Source organism: Salvia hispanica, chromosome 2 (genome assembly GCF_029641045.1).
Source record: "Salvia hispanica isolate PSC_SH4W2 chromosome 2, Shi_PSC_v1, whole genome shotgun sequence".
Classification (NCBI taxonomy): domain Eukaryota; kingdom Viridiplantae; phylum Streptophyta; class Magnoliopsida; order Lamiales; family Lamiaceae; genus Salvia; species Salvia hispanica.
In genome coordinates this window covers 40503915-40522358 of record NC_142693.1, presented here as the reverse complement: position 1 = coordinate 40522358, position 18444 = coordinate 40503915, and the positions used below count along the sequence as shown (strand labels likewise).

At 34.8% G+C, this 18444-nt stretch overlaps 2 protein-coding genes and 2 pseudogenes across 3 annotated transcripts; all 4 read right to left on the bottom strand.

Moving 5' to 3' along the window:
• Positions 1-2524: 2524 nt before the first annotated feature.
• Positions 2525-3432, bottom strand: LOC125201597 (LOB domain-containing protein 12-like). Its single transcript, XM_048099770.2, has 2 exons — positions 3200-3432; positions 2525-3115 (listed from the first exon to the last, which is right to left on the bottom strand). The coding sequence occupies exons 1-2, from the start codon at positions 3356-3358 to the stop codon at positions 2756-2758; spliced, it is 519 nt and encodes a 172-aa protein (XP_047955727.1). The 5' UTR covers positions 3359-3432; the 3' UTR covers positions 2525-2755.
• Positions 3433-8589: 5157 nt separating this feature from the next.
• Positions 8590-12192, bottom strand: LOC125192467 (protein DOUBLE-STRAND BREAK FORMATION). Its single transcript, XM_089063844.1, has 5 exons — positions 11842-12192; positions 11263-11406; positions 10465-10597; positions 9550-9713; positions 8590-9006 (listed from the first exon to the last, which is right to left on the bottom strand). The coding sequence occupies exons 1-5, from the start codon at positions 12190-12192 to the stop codon at positions 8992-8994; spliced, it is 807 nt and encodes a 268-aa protein (XP_088919970.1). The 3' UTR covers positions 8590-8991.
• A 1140-nt stretch (positions 12193-13332) lies between these two features.
• On the bottom strand, positions 13333-13455 carry LOC125202928 (U5 spliceosomal RNA; annotated as a pseudogene).
• Positions 13456-13547: 92 nt separating this feature from the next.
• LOC125207022 (glucan endo-1,3-beta-glucosidase 9-like) lies at positions 13548-17007 on the bottom strand (annotated as a pseudogene). Its single transcript, XR_016134970.1, has 4 exons — positions 16873-17007; positions 15980-16159; positions 14800-14920; positions 13548-14590 (listed from the first exon to the last, which is right to left on the bottom strand). The product of XR_016134970.1 is annotated as a glucan endo-1,3-beta-glucosidase 9-like (transcript).
• Positions 17008-18444: the final 1437 nt, after the last annotated feature.

Here is an 18444-nt window from a genome sequence, read left to right as displayed (position 1 = left end):
TAATGTCGATTATTTTTTACGAGTGTAAGAAGATGTCGACATTTTGATAATAATACCATTTTTCGAATAATTTTTTCTTAAAAAAAAGTGACACTTGACATAAGCGAGATCTCTTAATTCTTGATATCGAATGAAAGCAATTCTTAGTTTTCATTTTAAATGTGGTTCTCTTTTTATCACACTCCTCTCTTTATACACAATAGTATATGGCTAGGTTTTCAAAAGTAAATATAGTATACTATTTCCTTCGTCCCATCATAAGCAATTCGTATTTTTTTTTTGGAATGTCTCACATAAAGTGAGTTATTTACACTTTTTTGGTAAAATATCTCTAATTTTATTTTCATTCTATTTGATTATCTAAACATTAATATCTTAAATCTCTTATCAAAAAGAAATTTCTCACTTAATTACGTTGGGACGAATTGAGTACAACTTTTCAAGAGAAAACCACATACTCCCCCACAATAATTTTGAGTATGTCATTTCAAATAATCAAACCTCTCTACTTTTTTGTCTAAAAGCCAATTAAAACGCAAAGGCAACATATAATCCACTCTCCTTTAAGCTGGTTAAAGTTTAATTGTTTTTGTTTATTTTAACATGGAGACCGGGAGGGTTTGGTCCCTAAACCCTATGTTACATTGTAGTCAATGAACTTGTCAGTATTTATTAGTAGCATGTATTTACGAAAACTTATCCAAATTTACGTATAATTACGTACGTTAACTTATGAATAAATCATCAATATAGGATATGCATAATTAATGTACGATAGAAATAAATTAGTCGCCACCGACAACTCATAAATTCAACCAGGCTCCTGAATTTGAGTCTTTCAAATGGAATTCCAAATTCCAAATTCCAAATTCCAAATTCCGAATTCCAACTAATTTATTTATACTTATTAATCAGGGTTAAATAAAAGTTACAAAGATAGCTAGTGAAATGTAAAAATAATAATGTATAGGTAGCGCTTCATACTTTATCCTAAGTATTAGAATGGGGTGATATCAGTTCTAAAATATTACTCCCTCCGTCCCCGATTAGGAGTCACAGTTTGACCGGATACGGGTTTTAAGAAATGTAAAGAAAAGTTGGTTGAAAAAGTTAGTGGAATGTGGGACCCACCTTTTTATATTGGTTTTATAATAAAATGTGTGTGAAGTGAGTTAGTGGAATGTGAGACCTACCTACCATTTATGGTAAAAATGAAGTGTGACTCTTAATTGGGGACGGACCGAAATGGAAAAATGTGACTCTTAATGGGGGACGGAGGGAGTAATATTTATATCTGTATTTGATTCAACTAATTAATTAGATTAAAGAGGGAACATCTCTTTTGGTCCACGAACTTTGCCAAAGTATCATTTTAGGTCCGTGAACATTGAAAATATTATTTGAGCTCCATCAACTATGGGTTAATATCATTTTAAGTACTTTTTTACTATTTCCAAATTTTTCTAGACAAAAATAACCTCAATATCTTTAAGGGTATATATTTTTAATAAACTTATTATATACTCATATTTTTTATAAATATCTTTACTATATATTTTTGATGAATTTTCTAAATATAATTTGACTTTCAATATTATCACTTAATTTTGTGACATGCAAGAAAATATCTTTATTCAATTTTTTATTATTAAAAAAAAATTCTTTATTCAACCTTCAATATTATAACTTAATTTTGTGATATGCAAGAAAATATCCTTATTCAATTTTATATTATTAAAGAAAGTTCTTTATTCAATTTTAAAATTCTCTAATATAAAAAATTGAAGAAGCAATTTTACTTGCATGTCACAAAATTAAGTGATAATATTGAAGGTCAAATTATATTTAGAAAATTCGTCAAAAATATATTGTAAAGATATTTATAAAAAAATATGAGTATATGATAAGTTTATTATGAATATATACCCTTTAAGGTATTGAGGGTATTTTCGTCCTGAAAAATTTGGAAATAGTAAAATAATACTTCAAATTATATTAACTTATAGTTGATGGACCTCAAATGATATTTTCAAAGTTCACGGACCTAAAATGATACTTTGGCAAAGTTCGTGGACCAAAAAAGATGTTCCCTCTATATTAAATTTACCTAGGTTTCTTTAACTATATCCAGCAACATTTGATTGTGCGCGTATGACGTTAGTGAAGAAGATGGATTTCATATATGGCTCTCTCTCTCTCTCTCTCTCTCTCACACACACACACTAGCTCAACATTTACTTCATTCATACTTCAGGTCTAGCTCAAATTTTGCACAATTAAGGTTATGTGTTTTCTAAGCAATGCCAACAAATCTCAATGCTGCTTTTCGAAACTCTAATTTTACAAGCCCATGTGGGGCTTGCATTTTTATAGGAAGACCACTTATTTTAATTAGCATAAACTAGCTCATTCAAGAACACAAGACATAGTAATACATATATATTCTCTACAAGAAATTAAGGGGAGGGGAAAAAGTCAAAAGTAGTAGTTGAGAATGAGAACTAGGGGAAGACAAATTTGAACATAATTAAGATAGTTAGATTGATTAAAAATTGTTCAAGATTAATACACACAATGGCTAGCTAGGTCCCTCTATTTTGTTCGAGCCTTGTATAAGACAGTCTCACGAGTACTTATCATAACACAACATACTGATGAAACGAAACACAAGAACACCACAGATGGTCGCGCGCAAGCTACATTTCCAAAATTAACCCTGGCTAGCTAGCTAATTAACTAACTCCCTACTCATGAATCAAGTCCAAAGGGACTCTCTCTTGAGAGGATCTTGCATCACATTATTAGTAGAACTAGTGGAAGCAAAGCTAAGATAGTGTTGGAGGCTACTATAATTAACAAGAGAGGACTTGTCATCTTCACCGCTATGATGATCATTGTTATGAGTCATCAACGGAGGCGGCTGCTGCTGCTCTTGCTGCATCTGAATGCAAAGTATCTCTGCTTGAGCCACTGCTAGCTGCATCTGCAGCTGAGAAACTTGATTCTGCAGAAATGAAATCGCCCCAACGCAGCCATACACAGGGTCCCTCATCCTAGCATTAGCCTCATACACTAAGCTACTCACTGCATCTCCTCTTTGATGAAATGGGAGCTCCTAAGAATACCCAAAATTATTTTTTTAACAAAACCCTAAAAACAAGTGTTTTAGCAAAAAAAAGAGTCAAGAAAATGATCAAACCTGCAGCATCTTGCTCACATTGCTAGCTCCAAACACCTTGTGAACGATGGCGAACTTGTGAGGATCGTCGGGAGGGAAATAAGGGGAGAAAATGCAGTCTTTTGCGCAGCGTCTCCGGAGAAGTTTGCAGGAGGCGCAGGGCGAAGTTCCTCCTCCCATTTTTGGGTTGTGGTGTTTTAATTTTCTTTTGTAGGGAGATTTTGATTTTTTTTTTTTTTTGCCTTAGGTTTTGTTGTGGAGGAAACAATTGTAGTAAGGTTGTGAGAATGGAGAAAGGGTATTTATAATGGTAGGCGTTATAGTCCACCATGGAAATCGTTCCATGATTAAATTATAACTACGTGTGTGTTTATCTTTTTCAAATCTATGTGATGTGAATTTCTTTTCAATATTAAAAAAATGGTTGAGTACATGTTAGGGAAGATTGAAGGCCACAGTTCTTAATTTGCATGTATGTATGGTGGCAATAATTAAAAAAATTAATGAAATAGTAACTCGCTACTTGTTTTATTTTAAAGTTTGTTTCTTTATTGACTAAGGAAGAAAACATGGGAGTTAAAATGACATTTGCTTAAAATCAAGGTTAATAAGATTATATGATGAGTGCATTGAACCAATTAAATACATATGCCAATAAAGTCTTCTATTAAATATCAATGTTGTATATCGATAACCTATCTAATCACATGAGCTTTCATGAAACGAGCTTGTGATTAGTGAACATGGTTGTATAGTAGAATTATATTAGTTTGAGCACTAGCTCGAAAGCCTAAGAGGTTTTATTTTTTTAATTTCTTTTTGGTTTTATTGTATGTGTACAGAACACGCCTTTAGTGGAATCCGACTAATCCTGCGAAACCGAATTTGCGGATTAAACTGAGTTTTTTAACTCATTACCTCAAGATCACCATAACTCCATACTGCCAACTGCGCTAAGACCCGTTGGTTAAGTGGTTTTAATTTAATTGGCCATAAGTTTGAAATCCTCAAATAGTTACCGTCAATGATGGGCATTTTAGTCATTTTAAAGACGTGACATCGGCAAGATCATGAGAGGTTGACCACCGCCATGAGAAAAATTAGCCATCCATGCAAAATTGGTTTCTTTTTTCCACATTGCCCTTATTTGACTTTTTTTTTTGCATTTTCCTTTTTCCTCTTTTGCATTTCTGTTTATAGGAGTATAATAATGTATAAGCACATGTATACACACAATTAATTAGTCAATAGCTTGATTGTGTGAAGAAAGAAAACAAAATGAATTGGAATTGGGAATACTAATTGTTTAAAGAATAGGGAAAGACAAAAGCAATAAATTGGTGGGAAGAACTAGGGTTAGGGTTTAGCACATTATGTGTAGCATGAAACGAGGGAAGACCGGACCGAGGGAAAGATGAGTTCGACGTGAATGTTTGTTGGGAGGGCATTCAATTCACATCAAACACATACTACTATATAATCGTCCATTTTTTTTTTCATTATAATTAACGATATTTATATACAAACTTGCATGAAACTATTTTACCCTATGTCGATTCAATATTCTAATTCAATGTGAATCGAGAACCACATCCACTATAAATCCAACATCATATTTATAGTTATAAATATATCACTAAAATATGGTTTTGGATTTGGATTTGAATTTTGAATCATGGTAGGGCGGTCTTACTTTATTCTCTCTTATTTTATTCACCATCCACTTAACACACTATTTTTAAACTCCGTGCCAAAAAGAAACTTCTCAATTAACAAGGAAACAGAGGGAGTTCATAAATAATTGTGTGATACTCCCTCCGTCCCAGATAATTCGTCCCAGTTTTCCATTTCAGTTCGTCCCACATAATTTGTCCCACTTCACTTTTACCATTTTTGGTAGTGGACCTCATATTCAACTAACTCATTCCTACTCACATTTTATTATAATAATAATATATAAAAGTAGGACCCACATTCCACTAACTTTTTCAACCCACTTTTCATTACAATTCTTAAAACTCGTGCCCGGTCAAAATGACCTGAATTATCCGGGACGGAGGGAGTATATTTTAGTTAGAACTTAGAACTTACACACAAGTAGCATATGTAACTTATATACACTCAACTTGATAGTAGGAGGAAAAACATCTTACTGACTAAACTATGAAAGCATTCTATCAACTGAATTGTATTTCATTTTCTGAGCGTGTCTTTTGTTAGTAGTACTAGAAACAAATATTTTTTCTAATGATAAAAGGAGTTGGCATTTGAGCGTTTCTCAAAATAAAGGAGAAAGATCTATGGCAGTGATCATTTAACAAATATCCAGATTTAGATAATAAATTACGTCTACGATCGAGATGTTAGGTTTAGTTTTTATATTGGAGTTATATGATAAAACATGATCTAAAATGTGTTTTATTATCATGTTTTGTTTATTTATCTTCGCTACCAAACATGCACTTTAGCATGATATATACAATGTCGGAGTACATCTTTCACACCGTGTTTAGTTAGGTTGCTTGATTTTCAGATGGATCTCGCGTTAAAGATGTCACAAAGCACCCTTATATAACAGATGTATTTTAAATCAAACATTGAACTACATTGTTTAATGTTATTAGATTTACAACCAAACACAAAAGAGTTTGAAAATAAACTTTTCATAAATGTATGAAAAACCCACTAACACTACTAACACCAACTTTTCATAAATATGTGCTGTCGAATTGTCAAATTCAAATCTTAAATCTTATGATATAAGTATTGTGTACACATGAATTTATTCGTGCAATAAACGACTGTAAATTGAAAGGCATAATCAATGAAATTAGTGAAGAAGCACGATGAAGAACACATTCACTGCACACTCACATATATAATCAAATCAAATAACAATAAATGAGGAAGTTAATAGATCCGACATGAGACTGAAATCTAAGAGTACAAACTTTCAAACAAAGAGACCATTATATATTAATGTAGAAAACTTATATTCAAGTGAACATGATCACATGGATTAAGCTACAATGACTGAAATCTAACAATAATGACTCTTGTTTTTCATATTTTTTTTTGTTGTTTTTCCATTTTCTTTGTTCCTTACTATGATAAATCAAATCTACCGTTGTGCCACAAACTTGATCACTCGAAATATTTGAACACCCCACTTGAAATCATTTATGTCCATTTCAAAATAAAAATTCATCTTAATCGGATTGAGAAATCTAAAAGGCTAGCTACAACAACTCCTAATCAACTATATGATCTTATAACAAATCTTTGAATTGATTCGAGCACTAGTACAACATTAATTTAATCTACATATTTTGTGATGGTACATGAAATGATAATAATTAAATAATGATGATCAATAAGTAATAAATTGTTGGTGATGGCTCATTAATTGAAATTGTCATCATCTTGTGCTAGTGTATGATCACGAGGGGGGTTTTTGTGAAAACTCTACTTCTAATAAATTAAGAGGGATTCCCTCAGCCTCGTATTTAATGCACATCACATGATTCCAAGCTTCTAATCTGCCATTCCGAGGAAAACAGCTCTCCTTCCCCACCTCTCTTATTCACAATTTTATATTTAATCTCTACATTAATTATATTTTCAATTATACTTTATTCATTCTCTATGACACCCTCTATTGCTAGTTGAAAGAAATGTAAGTATATGTAGCCTAGTACTAGGGTTTGATAAGAATGCTAGTAATATTAATACAACTAAATATTACCCTAGTTTTATTCAAATTGTTTCCTCTTTAAGGACGTTTAGTTATTGTGAGGATTCGATTATGCACACCCGAAATCCATATTAAATCATTAATTAGTTTTTGCGATGATTTGGAATATGATATTATCCACTTTGAGTGCTCGGATCACTCTCCAAAAAGTCTCATACTAAAGAAATAGGGGTTGCACTTATATATTACTTGCACATTATCTAATTCTCCACATTAGTATGATATTGTCTGTTTTGGGCAAAAGCCTCACTATTTTGCTTAAGGAACAACCCCAAAAGACCTCATACTAATGGAGTGGGGGTTACATTTATATATTGTTTGCAAATTTTCTAATTCTCAAGTGTGAGATGGTTTGAACTCCAACATTTATATAACTAATAAGGTAGATAGATTGATATTTTTATCTATCATTACTTAGATTTTTCCAATCACACTCTTTTAATGGAATGTAATTCAAGGAAAATTAGCTAGTAAAATAGCGTTGTGATAATATTCCCAAAATTGTGAACCATTCAAATAAAGATTTAGCCTATAGTATTTTTTATCCATCTTATCACGTAACCATCTTGGTAGAGTAATAGTTCATTAGTAATTCATAGTCAATATCTTGTACCAACTATATATAGGAACACAATTAAAATTGAAAGCATATAGGACTTTTTAAAGCATGTGAGACAATAAATTTTAACAAAATAAAAAAATACTCCACGCCACAGGATAGATAACTGAATATAGACATCATCTTAGCTCTCACATAATTATTTTGTAATGCAATCAGTATAGCTCCAAAATGAGATGGAGAAGTATCGTCATGAAAAAAAACAATCCATGATTAATTTAGAGTAATTAGAGGGTGATCAGGGGGGCAAAGACTAGTCAAGATTAGACTAATTAGTAGTAGAAGCCAGTTTTGTTGAAATATTTTCACACAGACACACACAGTAGTAAGCTCTTGAAACGCGCATTTTGAAAAGGAACTCAAGTTTCAAGCAAGCGCGACGGTGTGTGGTGAGACAGGATGAGAACCTTGTAATGTTTGTTTAATTAATTAATGCGTGTGGAAGCGTGTTTCCTTTGTTTCGTTTCGATTAAACTAAGTCAAAAACACAGACATCTTCACCCTCTTGGACCAAATAAATAAAACGTGGTGACCTTCGATGCGACACCCATTTAATGCGCGCTTTCTGATATGGAAGATTCCATTTTCAAACCCACCCCAAACGGTGCAATCCTATTTTCATTTCATTTCTAATAAAATGTTTTTCTTCTCGATTTTGTCTAGCCACGTGTTATTTTAGATGCTTCGAGGACCAATCTATTGGCTCGTAATTTCATATTACTGTACACTATCTAGGGATGACAGTGGCTTAATATAGATGATCATCAAAACGTTACATGAGTTAGCATTTAGAATTATCACATTACTGGTATTACCGTGTCAAAAAACAAAAAAATACCGTGTTCAGCTAGTAGTTATTAAATATTTAGGTATTTTCTAGATTTTGTAGGATATTATAATTCTCTTTTCATATAACATTGTGTTTCTGTGTGTAATGACACATTATTATGTTTGCATTTGATAAAGTATCCATGATGATGTTCGTGTTGATTATAATCTAGTTTATATAAATATTGCACTATGAATCCGATTCGAAGTGTTTATATCTCCAATTTTATCCATCTCTAAAGCACCATACACCTCCCCTCATAATCGCAGGAAACATGTTTGGTCATGTGCGTGTGTTGGCCTAGTGTATAATGTTCGAAACAAAAAGTCTTGAATCCGAGTCCATTGTGATGCGTTCTTTTAAAATTTCTATTTATATAACCATAAAATAATTGTGTTTGATCTAATTCATGTGTTAGGTGTGTGCCTAAAGGATAATAGGATTCTAACCTTGCTTATCATTCTTGATTCCATGCTACCGTAGGCACAATCCCAAGTGGAAGAAGGGAAATTAACTAGTTGTGCAGGATAACATAGGCACGTGACCGAATGGACTTCATTTCATCACAAGCCAATAATGCTTAGCTGCATTGTCATATCACTAACTCGGAATTAATTGCAGATTCCCTGTGACATTAAGTAACAGAATATAAAAGAGAAAAAACAAGAAGTTAGTGCATTAAGACAGACAGACACAGACTGGTGTGCTAGTTTCAAATTGTAGGATAAAATATCCAGCCTGCCTATTCTGCAAACTAGTTGAAAGTGGCTTGCAAGTGTAGGATAGTAATCAATTGAAATATAGCTAATTTAACCAACAATTTTTCCTAGAGAATCTAGACGATTCTTATCAACGCCGTCCAGATTTATTAAATATGAGCTGTGATATGATCTGGTATTTTAAAAAGATTTTCATTATTCTCTACATTTCATCCCAAAAACTGTTTACTATGATAACTACTACTTAAATCGCACGTTGCTATGGTGCTTAGTGCTAACTAACGACAGCTTAGGTGAGAGCAAAGGACTCATTTAAATTTCAGTTGAAGCACTGGGATCAAAAAAGGAGGAATTTTTGGTTAGAAATAATGTGAGTTGCCTTTACTCTAAATCAAGAAATAAATAACCAAATTGAGTAGTTGAAGGGGTACCACCTAAGGTTCAACTTACCTTCATTTGAAGACGTTGATATTCATGCAATTTCCGCAAATTATGCATTTTGATCCCACTTCTAAACAGAGAACTTCCTTTTTGTGATTCGGTAGGGATGGTTAACTGTTGTGCACTCTCCTTAACTTTTTTCCACTTTGAGTATGCTTTAGCCTGTGCCTGGACTACTCAGTTACAAACATCAACGTGCAGAGAAGGTAAGATAGAGTCAGGTAGCTAAACCAGATAAATAGTCGTTAATAATATTTTCACAGATGAGAAGACAACAAAATCTACAGAGGAAATTGCATTGAGGTAGAACAGAGGAAATTGCATTGAGGTAGAAAAGTATAAAGATCTGAAACATTATATGCAAACGTGCATTTCAGTCTAGTTTCACCCCATCCAAATTGAAACAATAAGCTGAATGTTTCAGGTAAGCTCCAGTGATGTGAATCTCAAGAATGTATTTTCCAAATTTTTAGAAAATCTACCATCTGTATGAGAACTCAACTCCAAGATTTCACGATTTTCATTTTCTATATGTTCGGTATCCTTATTCTGCTAAAGAAATAAATAAGGGCTGTGGTGTACTATGGATCATACAATTCATGAATTTCCCTCAATCCCAGGCCAGAGTTTCTACCAAAATACATAAATTCCAATTTTCTGCCTCTTAACTTTCTAATGCTTTCTTGACCAGAACCATGCTTTCACCTCTCATAACAGATAAATGCATGCTATCTTGCAATATTACAATACTATCGCACAACTTTAAGGCTAACATAGATATTAGCATCAAGATCAGACCTTATAACTGGTCTGCATAACTGAATTGTAGTTCATGTTACCCCTAGTAATTTTACCAAGATTGAGCATCAAATCTCTAACAAATGAGCTTGAAATTTTCAGGAACCATGTGCCCAAAATGCGTACCAGATTGTGAAGAAATCTTTAGCAAAGCACCATCCTTCAATCTATCGATTTTCTCCATCGCATTCACATCATGGAAGAGATCATCTGATTCCAGATGAATAGCGCCTGAGGACATATGTGCCTTTTCGCATGCCTTCAATAAGAAATTTACAATGAAAATTCTGTTAATCATCTTTTATCTTGGTTATATCAACGCTGTTCCACACAATCAATACAACATCACATGAGAAAAGGGTACAGGATCACTGTAAAAACATAAGTATTCAACAAGATGCAATCAGCTACCCTCAAACTGTAAACATCGTTATCAAATGGAGTACTTAATTGGTATCACTTACATATAAAGAGATTAGACTGTATTACAATATTAGAACAGAAATGTAACCGTGTTGCGAATTATAACTAATATACTCGTGTTAGAAGTTGCTTGGCACCAAATCAGATTAACTACATAATCTTAAGACAAATATCCAGTTATATGCTTAAAAGATCTGTCATGTTATCAACTCCACAGAAACATAAAATTGTTAAGTACTTCAGCTCTTGTTTCAGAGTCTCTGACTGATATATAGAAATGGGTTCATCATATATAATTATTAAGCAGAACTGCAAAACACCAGCACATTTGTATATACGAACAATTATCTCAATAGTGGATCTGGTTCACTGTCAGTTGTAGAAATTTCTAATGCAAGAATGACTGACATTTTGTTTCATCCATATTTGGAGATCTGAAAACAACCAACATGATACAAGTGGAATGTCCACATCAATCATCACCAGAATTTCAAAGTTTACCTGATTTGCAATGGAATGGAATCCATTTTCAACTGAATGCTCAGTGAAGGTGAGCCATTCTTTAGAAGTGACTTGAAGCTCAGGGTGAATAGTAGTCATCTCGTCTCGCAGAACCAATGCTTCATATCTCAAGGCCAAGCAACTCTGCCAAATATCCGATCACTCAATCCCAAAGGTGAAGAATATGATACTGGTCAATACTCCTAACTGGTATTTTTGCGATTGTAAATTTGTGAGGATCGTTTTATCAGAACAATGCATTATCGACAACAACTTTTGGTAAATCAAGACGATGATTATAAGATGACAATTAAACACAATAGTCTCTTGGATGTAAAAGAATAATAGAGCTTGTCACTAACAGCGATCTGTAAATTCACGGTTACAGAAGCATTACCAGGTACTCCTACAGTCCTTAAGAAGAGAATTGGAGTTAATAAGAAAACAGAGAGTAAATATTACTAGTAGTGTACAAGTTTAAGCAATCCAGTGTAAATTTACACGTATTTTAATTCATCACACACGATCCAATAACGGAAGAATTAAACAATAGAAACAGTGATTTGAGCGAGCTATTACCTCGACGTCGCCAATCATAGCAAAAACACGAATCAGAAACTCAGCACATGTAAGCTTAGTCTCGACTGATTCTTCCGCGATTTCACCGAAGATAAGAAGAGATTCGTCTCTCATGAACCGTTTCAAAACCGATTTGAAATCAATCGACGACTGCACATCTTTTGAAACTAAAATCGACTCGAGAACTCGAATTGTTACATCATCAACCCTGAGAAAATGATCCGATTTCAAACGTGGATGACGAACTAGAGCTACATATGTGCAACAAATATACGAGTATTCTAACCATCGATTTTGAATCCGAGAGCGAAAGAGGGAAATTTCCTGATATATTGTAGCTGAGTGTGGCATTTTTCGAGACGAGATATTGACGGTTGGAGATTTGAATGGCCTCTACTTATATATGTTGAGGTTTGAACACGCGAACTTGCATTTTGATTGGTACATATTTCAAATTTATTTGATTCGATTATTGCTTAAGGTTGCGCATGATAATTAAAAAAAATTCCATAGTCAAGGAATACCTAGGTGACAATATGTGACACCCATAAACTTTTGACAAATGGAAATATATATAACTCTAATTCCAACTAGATATATAGATTATGGAAACACTCTAATTTTCATTTGTCAAAATTTTTTGAATGTGACATACCAAACAGAATCGTCACCTTGATATTCCTTGACTAGAGAATTAATTCTCATATGATAGGCCTGTTATATGGATACATTGTTGAAAAGATTTGAGAAAAATTTGTACTTAAGGAATACCAAGGTGACAAAACACCAATAAGTTCTTTTTTTTGTCCAAGGGAGTTAAAACCCAAGGGTCTTGGACAACGTGGTACATCGGGGGACTACCGAGCAGGGGCAGAGCCAGGATTTTATTGGACAGGAAAAATTTATGTATTTGAAAATGGGCATTTAGTGTGGTTGAAGTATATAAGGAAATGAGTGGATGAGGAGGGGCATTTGCCCCATGTCCCCATAAGCTGGCTACGCCCTTGCTACCGGGGAACATTGGCATTTCGTCGAGAATAGTCGGATTTGGGTAACCACCGGGATTCATCTTGGAATTACTGGTGTGAGAGAGAAATTAGATGGGTAGAGAGATTGGAGTAAAAGAAAGTGTGAGAAACGAAGGTGAAATGAGGTGTACATATAGAGTGAAAATGAAAAAAAATAAAATAAAGAATTCATTGGGCAGGCTATCGCTCGAGCGTTTGCAATGGCGGACAATTGGTCGGCCAACCTTCGAGCGCGATCATAGCGAAGGGCGGGTGTCTAGGGTGAGGAGCTGCAACAATGGACGATATCACTATTTGAGTGGCCTAAACAACCAAAATACTACTCTCCCATTCCACTTTAGGAGTTCAAGTCATTTTTCTGAATGATAGTTAAAGTGAATAAATGGTAAAATAATAGAGAGAATAATGTTGAGAAAAAGTGTATGTCACTTGAATAGCACAATTGGGTCTTTTTTTCGGGGAGGGGGTGTCAACTAGACAACCCTCCAAAAAGAAGTGTATGTCACTTGAATAGCCACGGGCACACGGTGTTCTATAGTAAAAGGTGAAAGAATAATTCACTAGTGCTCAACGCGTGGCGGTAATACACAATTGGGTATTACAACAGCGTGAATGAGTTATTTTGTTACATTTAGTAGAGTGTGTTACTCACCAATCTAAACGATTAATGCAAAGATATTTAACTTCAATCTTGCACATCAATAATAATAATCCATACCAAATTTCGAACGAGTCCTGAGACAACCAACGCTGTCTCTTAAAACTCAAAATGGTATCAAAATACATCAACTTCTCACCATTTCTAAAATGTTACACTAACGATGCAACCTGACTAGTAGAAAGTAGCATAATATAGATACAATTGAAAATTTGGTTACACGCACCAAAATAATGAAAGTACAACCATGAATCCTCAAAACATTAGCCAAGATCTACGACCATAACTCAGCAAGCAACCACAGCAAGACAGTTACCGTTGGCGTTATAAATTGACAGACACGCGCAGATTGTTGTAGGGAGATCGAAAGTGATGTCTCGAGTCCGACAATAAACCTGCATGCACCAATGGATGGCTTGACGGTAGTGATCAATCCCAAGCCTGAGAAACCACAGCTATCTGCATTTTGACCATGCTGCTGATAGTAACTGTTGAATGCATACGAGACATTGCCAGGCCAGCTAAGGTTGAAGCACGAACCACCTGGCGACGCTGCAGTACAGTCCGCAGCACCAGCACACGCCTCGGAGGCAAGTGCTGTCGCGTTTGACAAGTCTTTGTTGTTGTTCACAACACACCATCTGGAAGAGAGGTACTGCACGCCTTGAGCATTCACCAGTTTCTTCGATCCCTGCCCAAGGTCGACTTGATATTTCGCTTGGCCATCGAATGTGAACACACCCCAATGCCTCTCAAAGCTCCCTGTGGCTATGCTTCTCTCATCTTCGTCCAAAAGGCTAGAGATGTATATTTCCATTGGCAAGGCTTGTCGCTTAGAAGATTTGCGTTGCTCAGGAGATGGTTGATCAGGCCTTTAGTGAATTCCTCGGCAAGAGATGAGGTAGCATTTGGAGCACCGTCAGTGGGCCAACCAATTCGTCCAATGACTACATCTGTCTGGGGGAATCCAGCACCGGATAGGGCTGAAATGATGGTATCATAGCTCATGTCGAAGCTGTTTCTGTAGGTCTTGTGGCTATCATTTCGGGGCCGTGCTCTTTCTCTGAAAAGAGAAAAGTCAAGTGAAATGTTCTTGTTATTTTGGTAGCTCTGGAAGGGGGTTAGGGATACGAAAAATGGAGATCTATGTCTGTTCAAAAACGTGAGGAGCTCAATCATGGTTCTATTGACTGATGGCCTAAAACGCGCTTTTGATGGCAGACCAGTTTCTGATACAAAAGCATCGAAACTGCAGGTTCCAACAACTTTTACCTTTTCAGCCAAGTTAGCCTTGAGCAACGCTGTTTGGATGTTGGCAGCTGCTCCAGCGGCAAAGGGGTGGAACTGGTCGGCATAGCTTTGGAGGAAAGGCTCATCTCCAATAGCAACATAACTACAAAAATGTTAGACAACAATCAGCCAAACACTCAAGTTGGGAGGTACATAAGACAATTCATGATAAAAGGATCAAACATCTACAAAAATCAGCCATCAAAAGCAGCAAGCTTTCCCCTCACAATTTACAACTATACAATGATACATGCACCATCATTCTATCAGCCGTCCACTCTTCTTGATCATTTGCCTGCATCAATAAGGGTATGAGCTAAAGTTACACTCAGATGTTATCACATTAGTTTGATTACCTATCACGTTTTAAAAGAACTTTGAGGTTTAACAGAACTCATCGTGAATCAGTATCAAGCAGCTTGATTTTCTTTATCTAGTTTACATTTTCATCTATCAAAGTTCAGTATCAAGCAGCTCTCCCCTTCTCTCACTCGAGTTTACAGTTTTCATCTATCAAAGTTCAGTATCAAGCAGCTCTCTCTCTCTATTGAGTTTACAGTTTTCATCCATCAAAATTCAGTATCAAGCCAATGCTTAGGTGCATGGTCATATTACTAACTTGGAATTAATTGCAGATTCCCTGTGACAATGCGTTACAGAATATAAAAGAGAAAAAAAAGAAGGTAGTGCATTAAGACAGACAGAGACAGACGCAGAATGGTGTGCTAGTTTCAAATTGTAGGATAAAATATCCAGCCTGCCTATTCTGCAAACTAGTTGAAAGTGGCTTGTAATTGTAGGATAATAATCAATTGAAATATAGCTAATTTAACCAACTGTTTTTCCTAGAGAATCTAGACGATACTTATCAACGCCGTCCAGATTTATTAAATATGAGCTGTGATATGATCTGGTATTTGAAAAAGATTTTCATTATTCTCTACATTTCATCCCAAAAACTGTTTACTAAGATAACTACTTAAATCGCACGTTGCTGTGGTGTTAACTAACACAGCTTAGCTGAGGAAGTTGAGCAGTGGATGATTAAAAGGGGAATTATTGGTCAAAGAAATAATGTGAGCTGCCTTTACTCTTAATTATGAAATAAATAACCAGATTAGAAGTGGAAGGAGTACCACTTAATGGTTCAACTTCAACTTACCTTCATCGGGATAACCTTCGAAGATATTGATATTCATGCAATTTCTGCAAATTATGCGTTTTGATCCCACTTCTAAACCGAGAGCTTTCTTTCTGTGATTCGGTAGAGACGGTTAACTGCTGTGTACTCTCCTTAACTTTTTTCCACTTCGAGTATGCTTTAGCCTGTGCCTGGACTGGACTACTTGTTACAAACATCAACATGCAGAGAAGGTAAGATAGAGTCAAATATCTAAACCAGCTAAATAGTCGTTAATAATATTTTTACAGAAGAGAAGACAACAAAATCTACAGAGTAATTGCATTGAGGTAGAAAAGTATAGAGTTCTGAAACATTATATGCAAATGTGCATTTCAGTCTAGTTTCGCCTCATCCAAATTGAAACAATAAGCTGAATGTTTCAGGTAAGCTCCAGTGGTGATGTGAATCTCAAGAATGTATTTTCCAAACTTTTAGAAACTCTACCATCTGTATGAGAACTCAACTCCAAGATTTCACAATTTTCATTCTCTATATGTTCGCTATCCTTATTCTGCTAAAGAAATAAATAAGGGCTGTGGTGCACTATGGATCATACAATTCATGAATATCCCTCAATCCCAGGCTAGAGTTTCTACCAAAATACATTCTGCCTCTTACTACTTTTTAATGCTTTCTTGACCATAACCATGCTTTCACCTCTTATAACAGATAAATGCATGCTATCTTACAATATTCCAATACCATAACTTTAAGGCTAAACACAGATATTAGCATCAGGATCAAACCTTATAACTGATCTGCATAACTGAACTGTAGTTCAGGTTACCCCTAGTAATTTTACTAAGTTTGAGCATCAAATCCCTAACAAATGATCTTGAAATATTCAGGAACCAGGTGCTCAAAATATGTACCAGATTGTGAAGAAATCTTTAGCAAAGCACCATCCTTCAGTCTATCGATTTTTTCCATCACATTCACATCATGGAAGAGATCATCTGATTCCAGATGAATAGCGCCTGAGGACATATGTGCCTTTTCGCATGCCTTCAATAAGAAATGTACAATGAAAATTCAGTTAATCATCATTTATCCTGGTTATACCAACGCTGATCCACATGATCAATACCATATCACAGGAGAAAAAGGTACAGGATCTCTGTAAATAGTAAATACATATTCAGCTAGAAGAGACAAGATGCATTCAGCAACCCTCAAACTGTAAACATTGTTATTAATAATTGGTGGAGTATCACTTACATATTAAGAGCTTAGACTATATCACTAGAACAGAAACCTACCCTTTTTGCGAATTATAACTAATATACTTGTGTTCGAAATTGCTTATCATCAATTCAGAATCTCAGACTAACACAATAATCTTCAGCCAAATATCCAGCTATATAAAAGATATCTGTCATGTTATCAACTCCACAGAAACATAAAATTGATAAGTACTACAACTCTTGCTTCAGAGTCTTTGACTGATATATATGGGTTCATCATATATAATTGTAAATCAGAATCACACAACACAAGCACATTCGTATATACGAACAATAATCTGAACAGTGGATCTGGTTCACAAATCACAGAGCCATAGAAATTTCTAATGCAAGAATGATTAAGATTTTGTTTTATCCATATTTGGAGATCTGAAAAGTGAAAACAACAAACTTGATACAAGTGGAATGTCCACATCAATCGTCACCAGAACTACAAAGTTTACCTGATTTGCAATGGAATGGAATCCACTTTCAAGTGAATGATCGGTGAAGGCGAGCCATTCTTTAGAAGTGACTTGAAGCTCAGGATGAATAATAGTCATCTCGTCTCGCAGAACCAATGCTTCGTATCTCAAGGCTAAGCAAGTCTGCCAAAAATCGAATCACTCAATCCCAAAGGGGAAGAATATGATACAGGCCAATACTCCAAACTGATATCTTCACGATTGTAAATTTGTGAAGATCGTTTTACCAGAACAATCTATAATCGACAGCAACTTTTTGTAAAACAAGTCGATGATTATAAAATGCAAGTGGACACAATAGTCTCATTGAATGTAAAGAATCATAGAGCTTGCCACTAACAGTAATTTCTAGTTATAGAAGCATTACTTAAGAAGAGAATTGGAGTTAATACGAAAACAGAAAGAGTCAATAATTACACCATGTTTCCGCAATCTAGTGTAAATTTATAGTGCGTAATTTATAATTTCATGCGAAAATTTATCACAAGTGATCAGATTTGTCTTTAACGGAAGAATTAAACCATAGAAACAGTGACTTGAGCTATTACCTCGACGTCGCCAATCATAGCAGAAACACAAATCAGAAACTCAGCACATGTAAGCTTAATCTCGACTGATTTCACCAAATATAAGAAGAGATTCGTCTCTCATGAATCGTTTCAAAACCGATTTGAATTCAATCGACGACTGCACATCTTTTTGAAACTAAAATCGACTCAAGAACTCTAATGGTTAC